This window comes from Polyodon spathula, chromosome 9 (genome assembly GCF_017654505.1).
Source record: "Polyodon spathula isolate WHYD16114869_AA chromosome 9, ASM1765450v1, whole genome shotgun sequence".
NCBI lineage: Eukaryota > Metazoa > Chordata > Actinopteri > Acipenseriformes > Polyodontidae > Polyodon > Polyodon spathula.
In genome coordinates this window covers 30,800,059-30,822,553 of record NC_054542.1, presented here as the reverse complement: position 1 = coordinate 30,822,553, position 22,495 = coordinate 30,800,059, and the positions used below count along the sequence as shown (strand labels likewise).

Here is a 22,495-nt window from a genome sequence, read left to right as displayed (position 1 = left end):
TCATTCATTAACTTTTCAATAGTTATGTTGGCTTTGGGAAAAGTTGTCATCTTTGTGCAGTCTGTTTTATCTTTGCATTCTGTGATTATTTAAATGTTAGGGTTCTGTCGCAATAGACAGGGCAGGTGATATGGAGTTCCTGAGAATTTTTTCAGGCTTAAGGCAAATGTATTTTAAAACAAAATTGCAAATATAAGAGAGAACAACAAAGTAATATGATAGATTTTTTTTTTTTTAAATTTGATCAGAAAAGACACCATAAAACTACAAGCTGCCATTTTTTTATATTGTTTTTTTTTATATATATGTTCAAATAAGGTCAGTTGAAAACATAGTATTTGAAAGGATATGGGGGCTTTTTGGTGCAGCAGGTTGTACTGGGAATGGGAACATTTTATTTTCATGATTGTCTGAAGTTTAGAAAGAATAAAATGCAAATAAAAAATACATTCAAGGAAAATATATAGGGAGTCAAGTTAACTTGTAATTTGTGTTTGTGTCAATGAGTAACCAAGGACTGTGCTGTAACAATAATAAAACCTTTAAAAAAACTTGTAAGAATAACTGTGTTTTTTTTATTATATCTTTTCTACAAGTCGTAATAGACAGGCATCTGAGTGCCATATATATTTGGTTAAAAATCATGATTAGAAATCTTAAATAGCAATGTAAAATATACAATATGTAGCAGTTTTATATGCTTAAATAGTGCAGTACCATTATGTCAAGTAAAACCCAAGAGAGAATTTAGAGATTTTTTTTTTTTTTTTTTTTTTTAATGCTTTTGGACACTGCATTAGTTAAAAGCAATGTAATGTAGATGAAATTAATAACAGCACTGAGCATTATGAAAAAAAAAAAAAAAACTCCTTTCAAGTTCTAAAGGAAGAATACCTTTATCATATATTTAAATTTATATAGTGGTGTACATAATTCCTTAACTTTTTACATATAAAACAAAATATACATAAGCAAAGTTTGTCACTGTAGTTCACACTGTGAGGATGCCATAGTTAAGGTTAAGGGGGGGTGGGGGGGGTCCTATGTATGGCTTTGCAAAAGTATACTACAAAGAGTAGGATGCTATTCATTTGTTTAGAAGTGTTTTCAGTGATCGAGTTAGTGTGCTTACAGTAGCGGACATGGTAGTTAAATGTCGTGACATTACTTTTACACTATGGTCACTGGGAGAACTGTCTGCTGCTGCCTCTGCTGCTTTAAGCAGGCATATATAGTTCATTATAACTTCATCGACTTTAGCTACAATTTCCAACTGCTTGCTTTCAGCATTCATCACTTTCACTAAACACATGCAGACTTCTGTTAAGCAACAGAGCACATGGAAACTGGAAGTCATTGCCAAAAGCATTTCTTCTGGGTTTCGGTCTGCCATGGCTATTTGTCTACAGGCGCTCCCCAGCTCCTTGGACTTGACAGACAGAAGTTGTTTGTACTGAGAAAGTTTAGTTTCATGGAGCTCGTGCTGTATGTTCTCCCTCTTGCCCACACTTGCCCGCACAAGAGAAATCAGTTCACTCGCATCATTCTGTGCAACTGAAAACCCATCTGGGAATGAGTAAACCTTGTCTTTCAATTTATTTATCCGGGCAATTCTAGCCTTGAAGTTCATGTCAAGGTTAATTTCTATATGTTTGTGATTGGCAGCAATGTTCTCAGTGGAATTGTCCTGGGTGGCAGCTTTCACTTGGTTTATTGTTTCCCTTTCAATCTCAGCAGCTGACGAAGACAACTGTGGACAGTAAAGCTTTGAAAGCATATCTCCTTCTTCCTCATCTTCATCGGCATGTCTCCCTTTTTTGAGAAAACAACTAAAGGGACCATGGCACCTCCAATTGCTTGTGTCCAACTTTGGCAAAGTTCTGAATTGCTTAGAATCTTTATGCACTGGGAACATGACTGAAGTTCTATGGCTTTCCTTGTTGTCATTCACGGTGGACCAGCTGGTGGAGTTGGCGGCGAAAGAGCCTTGAGAGTAGCTCTTAGCCAACCTTTTACCTATAGGAAGGTCAACCCTCTTCTGTGGTTTGGTCTCAGGTGATTCTGGAGATTCTAAACATTTAGCGCTGATGGTACCTTTGGTTTTCTCAAAGAGTCGTTCGATGTTCCCTGATCCTGACGTCACACTGCTGCAGCTCCGCCTTAAGATTTTTCCTTTCTGGGGATGACTGAGACTTCCCCCACTGAAGTCACAAGTCCTTAAACTCAAAGGTGTTGTCCGGGCATGGTCTGGTTTAAGTAAGTCAGTGGGCTCTTGGCTTGGCACATTTGAGTTTGTGCAAATGTTTGATGGCAGTGGAATGGTGTTGGCTTTGACCTGTTTAGAAAAAGCTGAAGACATGCCTTCTCTTCTTGCCTTCTCAAGCTCTGTGCAAGCTACACTAGGGGTAGTAGAAAAACAGAGAGAATCATTAAGCATCTCCCTGACAACATACTTAGTTTTACAATCAGGCTTGAACTGTTCATCCTCACCAGTGGGCTGATTGTCATGAACACTTCCGGGAGCCCTTATGCCACTTTCGTACGCATTCCTTTTACTCAGACAAAAAAACAGCTCTGAATCAAAATTCTGTTCTAATTTCCCTTCAAGAATGGTAAGTGAGCATCTCTTTTTTTCTAAATCTTTAACTTCAAGATTGTTTACAGATTTCTGAGCATGCAAATCAGGAATTGTCTTCAACTTACTTGGCAAGGTCGCAGAAAAGACATTTTTGGACACTTTACTTACACCTGAGACCAATGGACTCATTTGTGCTACACTTTGGTTATCAAATGGTGCATCTGATGGTGACATGCAGGGAGACTTTTCAATGATGTTACTTCTGCTTCTAAAAAAGTCTAGAAATCCTGGCTTATTACCCACATGCTTCTTATAATCTTTATGGACCTCATCAATCCTCCTACTGTTTCCTAATCCTACTGATCTTTTTAACTTGCCTCCCTGACACATTTGAGATATAGTAAGATAATCTAACACCTGCTTATAAGAATCATTGTAACTCCATTCCTTTGAATTATTTTTACATCCCTGCAGCACATTAAGATTAGTGAAAATGTTACTCCTTTTTGCTGTACCTGTGGTTTCTTTAATCTTGGGCATCCGATGACACCCATCTCGTAAGGTACCAAATATCGGTTCAGAACTAGACGCTGTATGCATGTTTGGCATTGTCCTCCTATGGAAGGTTCCATCACCTTGCTGATGGAGATCCTTGCCATGGCTTTGAAGTAAATGGGTTTTTTCATCTGCTGTCACATAGCTAAGACCTTTCAGAGAAGGTTCAGTAAGCATGTGCTTACTGTTAGAGGTGCACTGCGGGGAATCAACAGGAGTAGCGCATGAGCTACTGCCAGTGCTGCAGCCTGCGTCAACTGATGAACATTGGGAACTCTGCAGGGAAAAATGTCCCTCGCTTTGCAAAGAAGACATGCGTTTTGCCAAGTGGAAATCGCAGAGCCTGGCAACACTCTGCTCAGTTGAAGGAAGCTTAGACTGGTGTTCACCCGCAGAAAAGTTGGTTTCTTCAGAGTCATTCGGTTCTTTGGTCGAGGATACATGGGTGGAGTCAGATTGAAAGTTTTCATCCTGTCCGAGCCCTGAGGTGTGGCAGTCATCCCCTTCAGGCTCAACTTCCTTTCTATCAAACTCAGTCCTACAAACGTTTGATCCCTTCAGCAAGTTTTTCCCATTAGGTACTCCTGGAAGCTGTTTGTCCCCTGTCTTATGGTCAGGAATGGGGTACCACCTTTGACTTTTTTCACGGAAAGAAGTTCTCTCTTGATCGAAATGGTTTAGACGATGAGCCTCCCTTGATGTGAAAGTGTTATATTTCGTAGGTGGGTGTGGTTCTTCATTAGATTCTGCTTTCTTAGCCTGTTGTCTTTTAATGGTGGTGCTGGCTTCAAACTGCATCCTGGGGTCTACCTCGCCTTGTTTACCCTTTCTCTTGCCTGTGCAGGAGTTGACAAGGGACCCCATCTGCAGCTTACTGAAGTAGTCTGTCACAGATTTGGTCTCCATAGTCACTGGCTCCATTTCAATGTCATCTGAATGAAGGATTTGTTTGGAAGGCATAGCTTTGGTCTGTGGATCTGCCTCCTGGCGGTCTGGCAGGTTGTGGGATGGTTTTAGGGTCCTGTCTACCGTCTCACTGGGAGAGATCGGAAACTCTGTTTTCTCTTCCATAAGTGGCTGGAAACCTCCAGTGGTGGCTAAAAACAGACGCATGGAATTCTCAGAGAGTTTCTGTGCTGCAGCCAGTTCAGAGTTCTCTGTCATTTCAGAAGAGTTTGTTTCATTCCCAGAATCTGACGATGACTCAGGACTATATGCCCGCAATATTGCTACACCTGTATGCCACAGAAAAATAAACATCTAATTAATAAAATACATCTGAGGCACTTTGTACATTTTTTACAATACACATTTTATTTAGCCCAAAAGTATGGATGGCTATGAAAATGCATTTTTACAAAACAAAACCACAAACAAAAGACAAAAAAGATGACACACAAAACGAAACTAAGGCAATTTAAATCAAAATATCAAAAACCATGAGAGACGAATATGAATTATTGCAAAATAATAATTAAAACAAAAAACAGCAACGTAAGGGTTATGGTATATATCCTAAACAAATGTTTATGAATTTATTATTGTCAATTAATAAAAGTTACTATTGTGTAAGAACCTGAACTATCATCTTTTTGTTGAAGGGTCTGCTCTTCGGATGCTGCCAAGGCCTCTATTGCTTTCAGAGTGGAAACAACTGCATCATCAGGTGCTTTTTCAGTGTTGCCTTCGCTATGAGTCGGGACTGCATCTATCAGTGACACTGGAATGTCATCACTATTGCCTTGGCCTTTTTCCTCTGTACCTTGGGACCCATGGTTTGGGGTGTCTTCCTCATCAGAGCTGTCTCTGAAACCTGGTGGAGGAGCAGCAATGGCGAGATTAAGAGAGTGGAGAAGAAAGTCATTATCTTCATCTTCATCGCCACCTGGTGGTGGGAGGTATGTCAGGTCAATAATATCATCGCTCGAGCCGGAAATGCTGAGGAGATTGGTTTTGTCCATTTCTCCCAACACAATGTCCTCCTCACAGCTAGCTTCATCATCGTCCTCTGCATCATCTGTATTTTCTGCATAGCAGATGTCATGTAGCAAAGGCTCCTCGATGCCTTCTGAGTTCCCAAATATTTTAGCCTCGTTAATGTTTGCGTAAACGACATGAGCTGCAAACTGATAACCTTCCGTGTCTGAAGACTGATCTACGGCTTTAATATCATTTTCATTATGAAGGTACATAGACCTTTGCTCATCTAACATTTCTGGGCTTTCATCCATTAATCTTTGATACCCAAAGTTTTGTGGGTTAACAATGTCTAAGTTATGATCTCCAAATATAAAAGACACTTTGGCGTTCCTTGGAGAGTCCTGTGCATTTGTTCTGGGCACGGACAAGAAAGATTGTGTGTGCCTACTCCCATTTCCTATTTCTGCACTGTCTCCTTGTTTAATGATTTTTTGACCATGTCCACTGTCCTCAGTGATATAAACAGGAGTAGCTTCATTTTGACTCCCAGGATCTTCTGAGAAAGGAATGTCTTTGTCCTTTACTTCTTTAATACATGCTTGAAGATCTTGGTCTTCAGCCACAGTAAAAGAGGCGCTGTATGTCCAGTCAGTGGCATGCATGTTGTACTTGTCCTTATGATCATGACCTAAAATGTAAACAAAAGAAGATTAATAGTAGTGAATTCAGAACAAATAGAAATAAGAGGGAAACAGACTTTGTTTGAGATGGGGTGTAAGGATTCACTAAAGTCATGATACAGTATGATGTATGTCACGATTCACAGGTAGTCATGTTGTACAATATTCACAATTCATCGATACAAAGCCATCAAACCCCAGAGGAGATGACAGAGAAAGAAGTTCTTCACTACAATGTCTCTAACTACAATGAAATTACATTGTATCTGTTGGTACATAGTAATTACGTTGTAACTACACAACCACAAGTGTAAAAACAGTGCCATTACAAAAGACAAAATTGTTGCATTGTAGCTACACAATCTATCACTTGTGTAAATATCGTGCTACTACATTGTAATTACTGTTTAGTTGGAGATGGTTAATGTAAAGTGTTAACAGTTTGTAGTTTACCACATTTGGGACTTTTGACGAAATTTCAACAGAGATTAAACTCTTTGGTTAATTATCTGGCTAAAAGATTAAAACGGTCTTAAAATATATATATATATATATATATATATATATATATATATATATATATATATATATATATATATATATATATATACCTGGTTCATTGTTTCCTTTATTTTTACTGTTTGCCATGTTAAAGATAGAACGTCTTGAATCAACCAGTAATCTGTAGTAGCCCGCTGTTAGGCAAGCCAGATTCATTGCATCACTTGATTCCATAAGTAAAGTGATAGGCTAGAAAAACAAGAAAACAAAAATTAGCATACAAAGATGCCAATTCAGTATTTCAGGACATTTTAGCTACATGATTTACTAAGATATAGTATTTTTTTTTTTTTTTTTAAATAGTATGGCTCCTGTGTTAAAAATAGAAACAGTACATCTCTCAAAGAGCCTTAATAAATTAAAATATAAAAATAATTTGAATGTATATGTATAAAGTTATATCCTGATTATAAACTATAAATCAATCAATCACTGTTGCATAGAACATGTAAGAGAATTATAAATATATTATTGTCATATATACAGTACCAGTCAAAAGTTTGAGTACACCTGCTTGAAACAAGGTTTTTCATGATTATCTATGCTTTTAACTGTATAAACTTGTCTACAAACACTTAATATTGCATTATATGATACGTGTACTTATATAAGCTGATAATCATAAGTAAATTGCATTCAAAAATCTAATTTTTAAATGAAAATGTAAATCTTGTCAATTTCAGTGAAACGGTCACCCAAAGCAAGGGGATTTTAGTCTGAAGCACAAGTCATTTAAAAGTCTGAAATGTGTATAACACTGTGTTAGAACACTGGCCTAAGTATAAAAGTGTCTTTGTTAGATGTTCTCTGAGTTAACTAGCATGTTACCTAGTTAACATTTTGCCACCAATTATTGTTAACAGGTGAGGGTCCATGATTACTATAAATATAGGTAGCATAGGCACTTGCATTCCTGAATGTAAGGGAGCAGAAAACAACAAAATACACTCAGTTAAGCAAAGAAAAAAGTGTAATTACTTTAAGAAATGAAGGTCAAACTTTAAGACAAATCACAAGAACTTTGCAGTGTCTGTAACTGCTGTGGCCAAGACCATCAAACGATTTGAAGAAACTGGCACTCATGAGGATCGAACAAGGTCAGGCAGGCCAAGGGTGACCGCAGAGTCAGAGAACAAGTTCATTCAAGTCACAAGTCTGCGAAACCGGCGATTAACTGGCCCTGAAATACAAGCTCAGCTAATGCTACTAGAAGTACAGATATTTCAACATCAACTGTTCAGAGGAGATTGCGTGAAGCTGGCCTAACTGGAAGAATTGCTGCAAAGAAACCAGCGTGCAGAATAAGAGGAAGAGACTTGCCTGGGCCAAAAAACACAGAAATTGGACGTTTGAGGAGTGGAAGTCGGTCTTATGGACCGAAGAGTCAAAATTTGAAATATTTGGGTCCAGCCGCTGAGTATTTGTAAGACGCAGAGAGGGTGAGTGCATGAGTTCTGCATATGTGGTTCCCACCGTCAAGCATGAAGGAGGCAGTGTCATGGTCTGGGGTTGCTTTAGTGGTGACAGAGTTGGTGATCTTTACCAAGTCCATGGCAAGCTCAACCGGCATGGCTATCATAGCATACTTCAGAGGCATGCCATTCCATCAGGATTATGGCTAGTTGAGCAGTCCTTCATTCCTAAGCAAGATAATGGCCTGAAACACACCTCAAAGTTGTGCAAAAACTATCTGGCGAAGAAGGAAAGTGAAGGACAACTCAATCTAATGACCTGGCCTGCCCAGTCTCCAGACCTCAATCCCAAAGAACTTGTATAGGATGAACTGGACAGAAAAGTCAAAGCAAAGCTACTCACAAATGCTCAACATCTCTGGGAATTGCTGCAGAAGAGCTGGGAAGACATGTCGGGTGATTTCCTGCTGAAACTTGTTAACCGAATGCCTTGTGTTTGTGAGGCTGTTATTAAGGCGAAGGATAGCTATTTTGAGGAATCCAAGATTTAGAGACAATTTTCAGGTTTCTTGAACATTACTTGGATACTCCTTATGTATTGTTTTGTATATTGTAACATGTTTTCTTTTTAAATTATTTACAGAAATGTATAAGACGTAAAACATTGTCAATTATGCAAAATAAACTAGGTTTCCAGCAAGTGTACTCAAACTTTTGACTGGTTCTGTATATATATAAATCATGTAAAGGTCTCTTATTAAAACAGAAATCCTTTTGCACAGTTTGAGCAGCCAGAACTGCAACGTGAATGCCCCAAATCCAAAAGATGACATCTCTTATAACAATAACAGTGCTCCTAGACCCAAGGTATTAACTTATAGCACAGGTACCTTCACATCCAACACATGTAGCTCAACTCTAACATTCTTTTCGTCCTCTGTAAACATTTCAATTTTGTTGACATGGCTAAAGTCTGCCAGCAGAGCCACCAGGCTGGTTTTGGTGTTGATTACATGGCTTATTCCATATCTGGGACCCACGAGCAACGTTACTTCTGTGTGTTTTTCACCCTGCTATTGTAAAGAAACAAAAAGAAACAAAGATTTGAAAACACACATGCTCACTTAGATGCACACGCACACTTAGTCTTTTTTTTTTTTTTTAACTATACAATACTGTATCCTAAGGTTTCAAATGTTAAGTAAATATAAAACTGTGGGGCATTATGCATGTCATTATACTCCGGAGTTAATTTACCAAAATATCTATATGTGTTAGCTATCTACCGTAACACATTTTAAAGTCTAAATTAAAAACAAAAATGAAGATACTGTGATGGCGCCTTCCAAAAGGGAAATCATTTTTATGGCCAAGAATATTTAATATGCACTTTGCTTTCATTGTTTACATTTAGTTTTTACAGTGTAAAAAAAAAAAGTAAGCATGCCCTCAATACCAAATAGAGAAGGAATTACAGATCCTGTTTCATAAATTGTAAATACAAAAAAGAGTGAATCAATTACCAATAATGTCGACTTAAAAACTTTTCCACCATACAATCGTAAGTCACTCAAGTACTTTAGGTAGTGCACCTTTGCTTGCAAAGCCGACAGCTGAAAAAAGCATTGAAACAGTTTTAATGTACCTGTACTAAAACAGAATTATACATTTACTGAAAACCATATTGTAGTAAGACATTCATTCTTTACCAACCGTAAAGTTTAGTTTGGTTTAAAAGATACAATTGTTTAATATTAGTATTACTTTCAACCTGTAAAAAAAAAAAAAAAAAAAAACATAAATATAAATATACACAATGCCACCCTCCATATTAAAGTTCCATTTATTACAGACCAGACTGGCAAAGAAGCTATGTGAAACAGAAGATCATTTAATCTGTGCTAGATGTCAAAGCATAACCTTCATAATCTATAGACGACTTTAAAAAGGACAATACACTAATCAAACGTTATTGTTTTTTTTTTTTCATTATTATTGGACAAATAGATTACATGTTCACTACAGACAGAATAAAATGTCAACCAGTATCCACCCATCTTAAAAGATAGCTTGATTGGAAACCTGCACAGAAAGTCAACACTGTGATGCTTGATTTGCTGGTTACTGATTGTCTGACAGAGCTTAGAATTATAATACAACCTTCAAATTTGGGAAAACTATTCAGTAGCTATGAACACAGAAGGACACATAACATTCTACTTTCAGAAGAACTAGCTGCATTAGCTAAAGAATAAACCTTCAGAAGAAGAGGTTTTAAACAACAAATAGGTTTGATCTGCTTATTAATCTAACTGCATTTCAGATCACAGCACAAACAATCATGCCTATACTGAACGTAGTGACACACTCTGTGGGTTCACATAGTTAATCGATTGTCTGGATGTATTAATTATGAAAGGTAAATGAATATGGACAGTATCTGCAATGACAATACATTTTTACCATGATTTTATAAATAGTTATTGGAAATGGTTGGGGAAATATTCAATATTGATTTGTGGTTATTTTTACATAGAAATATAGATACCATAAAGAATCTGGTAAACTAATTTGATTGCTGACATACAAACATATTCTCAGTGATTTTTATATATATATGGTTTTCACAAAGAAAAAGAAAAGCTTGTTATAGATAAAACTTTTCAATCACAAATGTCAATAGAAAAGTTACATTGCCATTGCTATGAATCTTGAACTTGGAACAACTGATTACTGTCCCTGGAACTTTATCACAATGAGTCTGTATACACTAACACATTGACAACATACTCCTTGTTTTCACTTTGAATCTATTATCAAAAAATTATTTCATGCCGGTTTGAGTCCAGGCTATTCCTTTGCTGACCGAGGACGGAAGCTCCCAGGGGACAGCGCACAATTGGCCGAGCTCCTCCCGGGAGAGGGGGAGGGTTAGGTCGGTCAGGGTGTCCTCGGTTCGCCACGCACCTACGACCCCTGTGGTCTGGCCGGGCGCCTGCAGGCTTGTCTGTAAGCTGCCCAGTGCTGCTTTGTCCTCCGACGCTGTAGCTCTGGGTGGCTGATGGTGAGTCTGCAGTGTAAAAAAGTGGGCTGCTAACGGCACACGCTTCGGAGGACAGCATGTGTTTGTCTTCACCCCTCCCGAGTCAATGCAGGGGTGCTAGCGGTGAACTAAAACACAATAATTGGACATTACTAATTGGGAAGAAAATAACAAAACACTAACTGGTGACTACTATATATATATATATATATAAAGTGCCTTGCAAAAGTATTCAGACCCCTAACCAATTCTCTCATATTACTGAATTGCAAATGGTACATTGAAATTTCGTTCTGTTCGATATTTTATTTTAAAACACTTAAACTCAAAATCAATTATTGTAAGGTGACATTGGTTTTATGTTGGGAAATATTTTTGTATGATACAAATATGTATCTGTCACTACTCTATTGCCGCCTTATAAAAAATTAAATAAATAAAGTATTGAACTCTGCTTCCTGTGTTGATTCCCTTGGGTTCTGGTGGGCTTGATCATGCTAAGATTGAGCACTCTGCATTCCTCCCATATTACACCTGGAACGTGCTCGCCTAACCAGTTCACAAAAGTTTTTTTTTTTTTTTTTTTTCAGCCCATGACTTTGGTCACAACCTTGAAACACAAAATAGACAAATGTATTGTTCTGAATACATTGTGTCATAATATATTCTGTCCAATACATTTCTTAAAATAAACAGTGCCTTTAGGTATGTTTAGAAAGATGTTTTTACTTGAGGTCCTAAACATGAGAATGAAAACATAAATTGTTTTTTAAAATAAAGATAGCAAGGGGTATTCAGGAGGAGATTTTAATTAAAAAAAGTTTCTTAGCTTTTTTATTCAGAAGACTTTTAATAACCACTTGGTGACCATGGTTTCCTATATATATATATATATATATATATATATATATATATATATATATATATATATATATATATATATATATATGACCAGATCATCTATTTTGCACATTATTTAAATGAATTACTTCTGCAACCAGTAGGAATCACATAGACTGTATTTTTGTATCCATTTATTTTCCTTTCAAAAACATAACTGACATCTACAGTAGTAGCTTCCATCCTGCTGCCTTGGCAACATCTGGTCAGCAAGACATTTTGCTTTCAGCTTCCAATTGTTTTCAATAAAGCACCACTCAGACTACAGGACAGTTAAGGCTTAAAATCCTTGTGCGTGCCCGTTGGTAAATACAAATCATTTTGTGAGTTTATTTCTGCTTATTGCTAAACATGAAAAACAGGTTGCTATTGTAAACAAATGTAAATAGTGTTTTTTTTTTTCATTTCTTTTTTTTTTTTTTATTTAAAATACATCTAAATTATCTGGTTGCAAATAAATGACATCAACCTTTCTTAACAAGTAACGATTTTGGAATCACAATATAAGAAAACAGCACTTTCTGTATTTGCAGGACCGTGAACAATAACAGTCCAGTGTCCACAGATTTTGTTCTACTATAATTTTTGTTTGCTATAATGCTCCGCACTCAGAACTTATTTTCAACTGTTTTTGCTCTGGAGCAAACTTGAGCAAAGTCTCTTTACTTTTTACCACTATTCTTATATTCATTCCTGTGGTAATGAAGGACAAACCCATTTTAAATGGCATTTTATCTGCCGAACTGTAGCAAACAGCAGTATTAATGTAAACATAAAAAAAAAAAAAAAAAAAAAAACATTATTCTGATTATGAAAAACACTAAATTGTACAGATATTAATATGTTGTTAGCAAATAAAATTATATGTGACTGTGTTGTCATTGTTGTGAATTAACTTTGCAGTTGAAGAGAACTATAGACGTGGACATATATTTGATACATCTGTCACTTATGTTTATTTTCTGTGACAGGTCAACGAGCAGAATATCAACTTGGGGGGGCGGGGGGGGAGTAATGTACTGTAAGTGACATATTTACCTAATTTTCATAGAATTATTATTATTATCAATATCATAATGAATGTTCTTATAATTGAATTAATTTATTGATTTTTGAAGAAAAAAAGGATTGCATGTGAACATAGATTTTAAAAAACAAACCTGTAACTTCACCTATATTTCACTACCCCCACTAATTATGATGTCACAAAGAGCTGCCAAGAAAAATAAGCTATTATTATCCTCAAAGCTCAATATAAAATAACAAATAACACCTGACAAATCATTTAAATAAAACATGAACAAATTTTTTAAGATATGTAAAAAATTAAGAAATATTTGAGCAAAAAAAAAAAAAAAATCTAATTTATGTCAGAAAACGTTTCTGTATTCCAGTGGTAATGCTGCTAACATTAAAAAGTGGGTTGCAAAATGCAGATATACTGCTGTTAATGCAAATAATACTACTATGACTACTAAGAAGAAGAAGAAGAAGAAGAAGAAGAAGAAGAAGAAGAAGAAGAAGAAGAAGAAGAAGAAGAAGAAGAAGAAGAATTTTCAACATCATACTTTGTATTACAAACACACATCATTTGAGAAAGATAATCTGATGTTACATGATCTTTTATATCTACCATGACAACAATTTTAGACATCTTGAGGTCATGCATCATTTTTAAAAAGAAATTAGTTAACAATGCTTCTCAAAACAAGAATATATTATTTGTTATTGCATGTACTGCACATAAAAAACACATGGTTCTGTTGCCACAGATGCATGTGAAATAGGTTTTTGCTTTACACAAACACTCAAACATAAAATTATAAAAAAGCAATCCAGCTAACAAATTACGTTTTGACTTTATCAGTGCACAGTAGCAAAGAGTTGTCTACTCTTTTTCACATTGGAATACTAAAACAGGGACTGCATTACCTTACAAAAACACAAGATGGCTCAATTTTTCTTTCTAAACTGTAGATGGTAAAAAAAAAAAAAAAAAAAAAAAAAAAAAAACAAGCAGTATCTCCAGCAAGTAACACTCTATTCTTTTCACATTTACCGCATTTACATCAGGGTGGGGTTACATTTCTATACTGATGCTATCAACAGACATATATCCTTTCATTGTATTTTGGTTTACTATTAATTTATAAGATAAGGTCTATTAAAAGGTAGATTTTATCTGTTTTTTAATTGTTTTTATTCGTTGTAATAGTTCTGTTGTTTGACTTTTTTTTTTAATGATGCTCAAATGTATGTATCTGATTTATGCAGCTAATTCTCATAGTCTTCAGATGTGCAAATGTAAATAGGAGTAAGGACAATCTCAGTGGATCCATCGCGCATTAAAATTCTGAGCATGGCAGCAGAAAATTACCTTTTTTCCAGGAGGAACTAGATTTTGGTTTGCTTTTAAAATGTGTGAGAGAGCCTTTTTGATATTCTTCTCCTTCATACTGGTTAATACTGCAGGAGGGAGGAAGGTGTCCAAACCCCATTCTTTCCTGCAAGGGAGAAAATCACTGATATTATCATCATCCTCTGTATTTATTCTTAGGGGCCTGTTCACAGGAATATAGAACAAAGGACTGGGCAATACAGCAATGTAAACACATTTATTATTACTCTGCCATGCAACTCTGAAATGGTGTAATTAAACAATGGTGCCAGTCAGCATTCTAACGCAGAATGTTGTGAAAGGCAAGCTCGCAGCTAGTGTTTCAGAACTAGACTCTAAGGGCCCCTACATACACTTTAACGGTTATTTCATTTCAAGTGTAAAAAACTTTGCACTTGAGCAAAAGCAAATCTGGCTCATCAGTCCCCACACACTGCAAAAGGTAGAAAAAATAAAAATAAAATTGTGCCTTAACCTGGTTGTATTTCAATAAGTCTTGTGGTGTTAAGTGGTTAGGGGCAGATCTAGTGCAGATCTTGTTACACATTGTTTCAGGGGTAGGTGAGTTCCAGGTTGGGTATAATAAATGATTAAGTACTTTAGGACCTGGTGAGAGGTTCAGTTGATTCAATTTAATAATAAAGGACATGGTTGGAACAAAGACCTGGAATGAGAATGCAGATGTTGTCTTCTTCTCCATTATATTATTACAAAAATAATAGTTTTAATGGAATCCCATCTTAGGTTGTGATACGACTCGCAGAAATTGTCTGGAATCCCTCTGCATTCTGACCCAATTATATAAAATGGTAGCATTAGGCCCCTGTTCTGAATTACACTTCCTCTCTATTTTCCTCATTGTGTAAAATCCCTTGTCGCCACCATAGTAATTACTGTACAAGGGTAAAGAGTTACCATATAATCTGAAACCAAATACTTACTCAATGTATTTTAATGAGACCTTTTGGGACTGCTTGGTGCTAACAGTTAAGATGTACATTTGTAAAGCAGCAAGCCTCAATGCTGTGTCGTACTTCAGCTCAGAGCCGAATCTCTCCTGCACCACGTCGTTCGAGCTCTGCCAAGGAGACAACAGGGGAGCAGATCAGCAGGGCCTGCAGCATGCAACACAGCATGGCTTGACTCCATTAAGACATTTAGCTGGAGCAGCAGGGGTTGTGTTTCTCTGGATTGTTTATTTATTTATTCTTTATCTGAATTCCCACTCACCTATATATCCCCCCTGAGTTGACACATCTTGCTTATGACATAGTCCTGGGGGACACTTTTTATCTGTCTCTGAATTGCAAAAGTGTTCCTTAAACACAAAAGTATGCAGCAAAAATGAAATGAAAATAGCGTATTCACTGTATTTCTTTGTTTTATGGCGTACGAAATCAAATTTATCGATATAAGATGCCAAACTCTCAGATGCTTATGATGACCTACGTCATTTTTTTATAGTCGCTTTTTGTAACTACAGTATTAGATCGCATACATTTTTTAATTTCACAGTTCCTAAAGTGCGTGCAGAGGCTTGGTCTTGGAATGATTTACAATCTAAACTTAAGTTGCAGTCCTGAATAACTTTTGTACAATTTGAGAGTAAGATGCTTGATTATCTACTTGAGAGTTGCACAAGTTTTAAGTAGTTGAGTAGACTTGTTAGTGTTTGTTACTATTTGATGATTGACTGTTTCACTAATTGTTGACTGTATTATTATGATTTACATTTTATTTTTGTATCATGTTTTATTGTGTTGCTGCTGCCTTTCTTGGTTAGGTCACACTAGTAAAAGAGATTTTAGTATCAATGTGTTTATCTAGTAAAATAAAGGCTAAAAAAAAAATCTAATATTTTAATTTCAGTGAGAAAGTGGATTTAGCCACAAGGCCCTTACTAGTAACTTTAAAGACAGTAATAGAGTGCTAGGTGGTTACATTTCTGATGGGCCGAGACTGTGAGTTAATATTCTTGTACTGATGAGAAAAGGTGATAACTTGACACATGAATCTTCAGTTCTGTGCTTACTTACTTTGATAACTTAACACATGTTTGCATTAATGCCTTTAAATGTTACTGGTGATATACAATGGATAACATTAAACATGTATTTTCATTAAAAAAAAGTATTTGGTATAGTAAAAGTTAGCAAAAGCTCTCAATTTACTTGACTCACTTATTATTGCAATTTAAATGACACTTTTCTTAAAGAGTAAGTAGCGGGCTTCTGACAAATATAGCATTATACGTGCCCATGTGGTGCTACAACTATTTAAATAATGTACCTGTCATTTTTCTTTTCATTCTTAACATCCTGACAACTTTTTACACTTATAACTTTAAAGTCTGTTTCAAAACTCTTTTCAAAATGTCGGCTCTAGTGCACTGGGGTTTGAGATCTGTCCTCAGAATCACTGGGGGCTTGTAACGTTATATTTTACAGAACCCTGCTACTTACTCTCTAAGGTGCTCTCCTACAATTGCATTTCCTTGATCATTCCACCTGGACATTCTCAACACCCCCTTTTCTACCATTAACTTACCAGCTGCTTCCCTTTAGTACTGCCATCCTTTGATCCAGAGACAAACTATGACTCAAGTATATGCAATTTTATTTGTACAGTAGGATCTATGTCATTATTTAATTAGCAGTAGTATTATAGATTACATGCCCTGAATAGCCATGTAATTTCACCACCAATGATTCCTGCTCTTTCACAGTACAGTATCTAGTGTCCTGCTGAACAAACACCTATTGTATAGAAACAATGTGACACACCCATGTAATTCCACACTTATTACACCAGTAGTTACCATGTAAGTTACCTATTTATTACCACGTTATTAAAAGTCATTACAATGCTTCCTCATCAGTTATAATCTGTTTAATTGTGTATATGAAGAAATAATCCAAAATGACTGCGATATATAGTGGTCCTCTTTTAAACAAACAGAAACTTTTAATATGTAGATAATATTAAATAGAGATGAGTGTGTAATAGAAGTAGCTGTACAAAAAAGCAGTTATATTTGTATTGATAGTATGCCACCTTTAGAAGAGGAACTTACCTGGACATATAGGTATTCAAAAGCAACAGCATCTCTTCGCAGAAGGTCTATAGGATCCTTTGGAACAAAGCTAATCCTGAAAAGGCATTTCATCTTATGTGAACCTGGCCTTTGCGTCACCTAGATGGATGCAACCATTAAGAATTATCAGAACTCCAAGCACAAAAAACATGCAGTTATTCAGTGTACACTACTGATCAGAAATGTCTCAAGATCAATACCGCATTGATCAATACTGACAAGCACTTTCATAACAATAATAATTTTCAGGCAGTACAGCAATGTGTGTGTGTGTGTGTGTGTGTGTGTGTGTGTGTGTGTGTGTGTATATATATATATATATATATATATATATATATATATATATATATATATATATATAAAGGTTTGAACTGCAGTGTACAAAAATGAAGGTTGATAAGAAGAAAAAAAACAAAATTAAAAATTAAATGTTTTAATTAAAAATAAAAATAAAATTGATCTCAGAGACCAGTTAATTTTTAGACATTTCCATCACAACTTTTAACACCACTATTCACTGCAAACCTCTTAACTTTGATTCATATCTACAATATTACTCCTCAAACCCGAAGGCTTGCCGCAACTCAAAACCATATTGCCAACTGTTAAGACTATTTGCAGTGATGATCAAGACTTTTTCATTAAAAGTGAGGAAATGTGTGTATTGCGGTTTTCCAGACGAGATCTCAACAATGCTAAATCCAGGGTTTTGTTTTCTAGATGGAAAGCATGCTTTACATACCACTAAAAACACACAGAGAACAGAATTCTTCTTTTCCTTACATACAACCAACAGTGTGCAAAGAAATTTTAACATTCTACAGCAAGACCCATCTACTGCATTTAAAAGAATACATAGTCCACAGTGAAATCCCCCCTTCTACAGAACCTTTAAAAGGCATAGTCCCATGCAACAGACCACGATGTACTATACACAAATATATTAGCTCTCAAACTGAGCTCAGAGGCCCTGAATCATCATTCCACATTCACCAGACCTTCACATGTACTTCTAAAGGAGTAGTGTACTGCGTCATTTGCACAAAATGCAACCAAAAAGACATTTAGCAGATCGTTTTGTGGAACATGTACAAAACATTCGAATCAACACCTTGACATTTCCAGTCAGCCCGACACTTCAACAGCAGTAATCACATCACCATCTGTGGAATTAGTCTGTTTTGGTACAAATTCTACTTGGAAGCAAAGATAATCTTCAAACTTGGAACCTCTTGGAATGAACATTCTATTCTCACATCATTTTAACTTCTTTTAAGTTTACTGTACTGTGTTTACTTTTCTCTCTACCCAGCTAAAGGGCTTTTGCCTGAAACATCCTTAAATAAATGTTTTTTAATCATTTATACTTTGTGTACATCAATTTTTTTTTCTTCTTATCAACCTATATATATATATATATATATATATATATATATACCCACACACATACAGTATATATACAGAGAGAGGGAGAGAGAGAGAAAGAATATAAATATGTAAAACAGGATCCAACATACTGCTAAATAACTTTTTCCATTCATAACACTTAATCATATTTAAATTATTTTCAAATCTTTCTTATATATTTTACCCCATTAAAATAACTTTAACACAATTTTGTGAGATACCATTATTTCAAATGCATTATTCTGTAAATTTACTGATTAGTGCAATAACAGAATACGGAATATGAATACCAAACCCTTTTGATCTCACATGCATCCAATAAAGATGGTAAATAAAGACAGTCTTTATTGGCATTGCAGTAAATGTAATGAATCAGACCCTGAGTGACTCTCTTGAAACATAGCGGTATGACTATTGAGCAGGGCATTTGTCAATCTCTATTTTCAATACACAAAGTCAGGGAAGGATTTACTGAAGCTTAAGCACTGGTGGGGGAACAATCTCAACTGGTCTAAATACTCCATGCAGACAGGAAAATTTTGTCTGTTTTCTTTTAATATTGCTAATCCTTTAACCACTTGACTTTTGCGATTGTCTTTTCATGAAATTTACATTATGTCCCTTTCCATCTATACATTCCTTTAAAACGTTCCTTCATGATATTAATCTCTACAAAACTTGGGGTCCCAAATCCTTTAACCCATTTAAAATACCCACATCCTCTAAACCTGATTAATGTGTTGGTTTTCATATGCCTGGAACACAAATAGCCCTTTATTAATAATCCATGTGCCATTTATTTTCAGACCTTTCTTTATCCAAGCAGTCCAGTCAAATAACTTATTTTAGTCATGTGATAATATGGCTGGTGCCATACAGTAATCTATTATTCTTGGCACACATTAAATAGCGTTGTGTGTAGTGTTTGTAAATAGTTAATGAAGAACCTGATGCTCCTGTGAGATCCTACCTGCTGTGTGAGATTGCCAGCTGTGTGAATCTAATCAGCAGGTGGGTGTGTTCCAGCAGGGTGTCAGGTGTAAAAGGTCTTACTTATACACCTCAGGGCTACTGCAAGGCCATAACAAGAGCCAGAATTACGACCATCCATGCTACCAAAAGATCTGGCTTGAATCCTCAGATCACTGTGAGTGTGAAACGGGATCAGAGCTTAAAAAAGAAACCCAAACCGCCGACCACTGTGTGTGTAACCAGGTTCAGGGTTTGTTTACTATGAGAACTAGTTCAGGGATTTTCGATCCCATGAAAAGTCTAGCAAGGTGTATTGTTGGTAGCGTCACGGGAGCTGTCTGTGTTTGTAAATGAAACCTGCTTGCCAGCGGGGCATGTCAACTCCAAACTCTGTCTCAATCTCTTGTCAATCAAGCAGCAAATGCACACATACGTGCCACTGTTATAACCTCTTATTACCTTTACAATTTTATCTCAGAATTGTATATTAATGTTGACATTTGCACCGTTCTTTCAGCTGCTGTCAACAGAGCCTATAAAAATACATGAGTTCAGTCTGTACAGACTTAAAAAATGACCCTGTGGTTAAACCAGGGTATCCGAGCCAATAATAGCCATGCAAAGCCTACCTGAGTTAACGTTTCTTGTTCATGAAGTAAGAGAAGCTTTGTTCCTGACCCTTCAGTTTGTTGCTCCAGGATCAGAGAGAAGTGCTCAATACATTTGATAGACAGCTTCTCTTGAAGTGTGAGAATAACATCCTTTTAGCAGAGAGAAGAGAAGTGTGTTATTATTGTAATGAGCAACTTTAGAGGAGTTTTACAGGATGTCTTACAGAAGAGGTTGTTTTGCAGCTTGTTTTTGTTTGTTGTTTTACCGTAAGGGCCCTCCTGGTCTAAAGGGTTGTTTGAAACACAAAAAACCCAGATCCTCTTCAGAAACGGTGATGAGTAGCAAACCTCATATCAATTTAAATGATTGCAAATATTTTCTATTCAGTGGCTGTAATTACACATGGAGTACATGTAGACATTACTGTTGTCCTAACACTGGGATTCTAACTTTCTTGCCTGAAGATATTCAATGATGTGAAGCAACATGACTGAGGATCCCCATCCAACGGTGCTTATTACACCCTTAGATAATCATTTGTAATATAAAATCTTTATTCACAATATTATCACAGATATTATTACCGGCTAAAGCAAAAGTAAAATATAAACCAAAAAGTAAACATAAAAAGATCCCTGGTGCTGAATACTGGGAAATGTGTTATCTAATTATTGTTTTGCCATTTGTGTATTAAGAAAGCAACTAAAAGCATTGCATTGGATCCTGTGCAGATGCAAATCCCATTAAAATAGGCTTGGATGGAAAACAAAAAGCAACTCAAATCAAAGCCTGTCAGGTTGTATTACCATCCGCAGTTAACCTGCTACTTAATACACCCACCTTAATACAGGTGTTGCTGTCAAATCGGAATGATTTGGTCTGCCCATTTTCAAGGTATACCTTCAAAACATTTGGCATGAAAAGAAGAGAGTTATCCTTGACAGTGTCCTGGTGAACAGAAAAGGAAACCAAAATGAGTTCATTCAAATACATAATTCTTTACACATTACTAAACACATTTACACATATGTTTAATCATATATAGCTACATCATGCTATTTAAGGTTTTCTTAATGCTTATATATATATATATATATATATATATATATATATATATATATATATATATATATAGATAGATAGATAGATAGATAGATAGATAGATAGATAGATAGATAGATAGATATTACAAGAACACTTTATAAATTAACACTATTGCTATTAGAAATATACCTTGATGCAATTTGAGATGAAAGCAATGATCTAAGTTACTGCAGGTAGGTAGGTAGGTAAATGGTATCTGGGGTTTGTGACAAAATTGTAAGCATTGATAATGTCACATGGCTGAGGAATAGATTACCTCCAAACTGGCAGAACAGTTTTTCTATCCTTTTGCAGACTCACATGCTAACAATCAAAACTTTAACTACAGTTAACCATAATCGGAGAGTCCAAAAATAATTTATGCATAACCTGCATCATTGTGTAAAATGTAAATAATACCACAGGGTCTATTTGAATCAGTGCAGCACCTTAAAACATAAACTAGCACACTTCATGCCACTGTATATGCATTGTGTTCAATAAATAACTTCTTGGGAAAAACACCAGTAGGTTTAAATGATTTAAAGGCTGGCAGTATTTAGATCCGACACGGTTTAAATAATTAAAATAAACACCAATGTGTATCAAATAAACTGTTTAAATAAAATAGAATTTAAAGGTATTGTTTACATGCTATGTTGCTTCACTTCTACAGTATAACCTGTAATAATTATGTTTCCCCTGCACAGTCACCACTGAATCAGTGGGCAAGCTGTTTTTGCACTATGCACATGACTTTGGTGATTAGCATAAAATTAAGATTTGATAACACATGTATATGTGCTCTCTTTCATTTTGCATGACAGTGGACGGGATGTACGTTCCACTAAATATGGAAACTTAGACATATTAGTAAATAAAAACATGGAAAGAATAACCTATTAATAAATTGCATGCATCACACAGAGCATAACTGAGATATGAAACGATGAAATAAAAATGAAAATTTTCTGAGCATATTATGCTTAAATTAAATATATCCCAGCACAGCCTACAAAAAAAAAAAAAGAAGCTTAATTTCATACAATTTTATGACTTCATACATTTTCATGCAGATCTTTAAATACAGATGTGGGATTCTACTTACTGGAACCTGACCGTTTATAATGACCTCCTCAGAGAAGCGCACTTTGACAGGGTTTGACTTTAACCTGGCCTTTTTTGCAGCACTGATGAAAGCTGATTTGGGAGACTGAAAAGAACATAAAGAACCAGTATGCAGCAGATTTGTCCCGGTAAAGTGTATGCCTAAAAATCTA

The 22,495-nt window shown here is 35.8% G+C and overlaps 1 protein-coding gene across 2 annotated transcripts in view; it reads right to left on the bottom strand.

The window, feature by feature from the left end:
• Positions 1–925: 925 nt before the first annotated feature.
• Positions 926–22,495, bottom strand: part of LOC121320670 (FERM and PDZ domain-containing protein 4-like) — a 99,617-nt gene continuing 78,047 nt past the window's right edge. Inside the window, exons 6-17 of one of the 2 annotated variants that reach the window (XM_041259220.1) lie at positions 22,324–22,428; positions 20,973–21,080; positions 20,150–20,281; positions 17,121–17,240; positions 14,989–15,125; positions 14,027–14,153; positions 9,230–9,319; positions 8,597–8,779; positions 6,345–6,483; positions 4,710–5,741; positions 3,094–4,368; positions 926–2,394 (exon numbers count right to left, since the gene is read on the bottom strand). In XM_041259220.1, the coding sequence (XP_041115154.1) occupies positions 1,088–2,394; positions 3,094–4,368; positions 4,710–5,741; positions 6,345–6,483; positions 8,597–8,779; positions 9,230–9,319; positions 14,027–14,153; positions 14,989–15,125; positions 17,121–17,240; positions 20,150–20,281; positions 20,973–21,080; positions 22,324–22,428 (4,755 nt within the window). In that variant the 3' untranslated portion in view covers positions 926–1,087. Of the gene's footprint in view, positions 2,400–3,093; positions 4,369–4,709; positions 5,742–6,344; positions 6,484–8,596; positions 8,780–9,229; positions 9,320–14,026; positions 14,154–14,988; positions 15,126–17,120; positions 17,241–20,149; positions 20,282–20,972; positions 21,081–22,323; positions 22,429–22,495 lie in introns of both variants that reach the window. The other variant, XM_041259221.1, reaches the window with a different exon arrangement.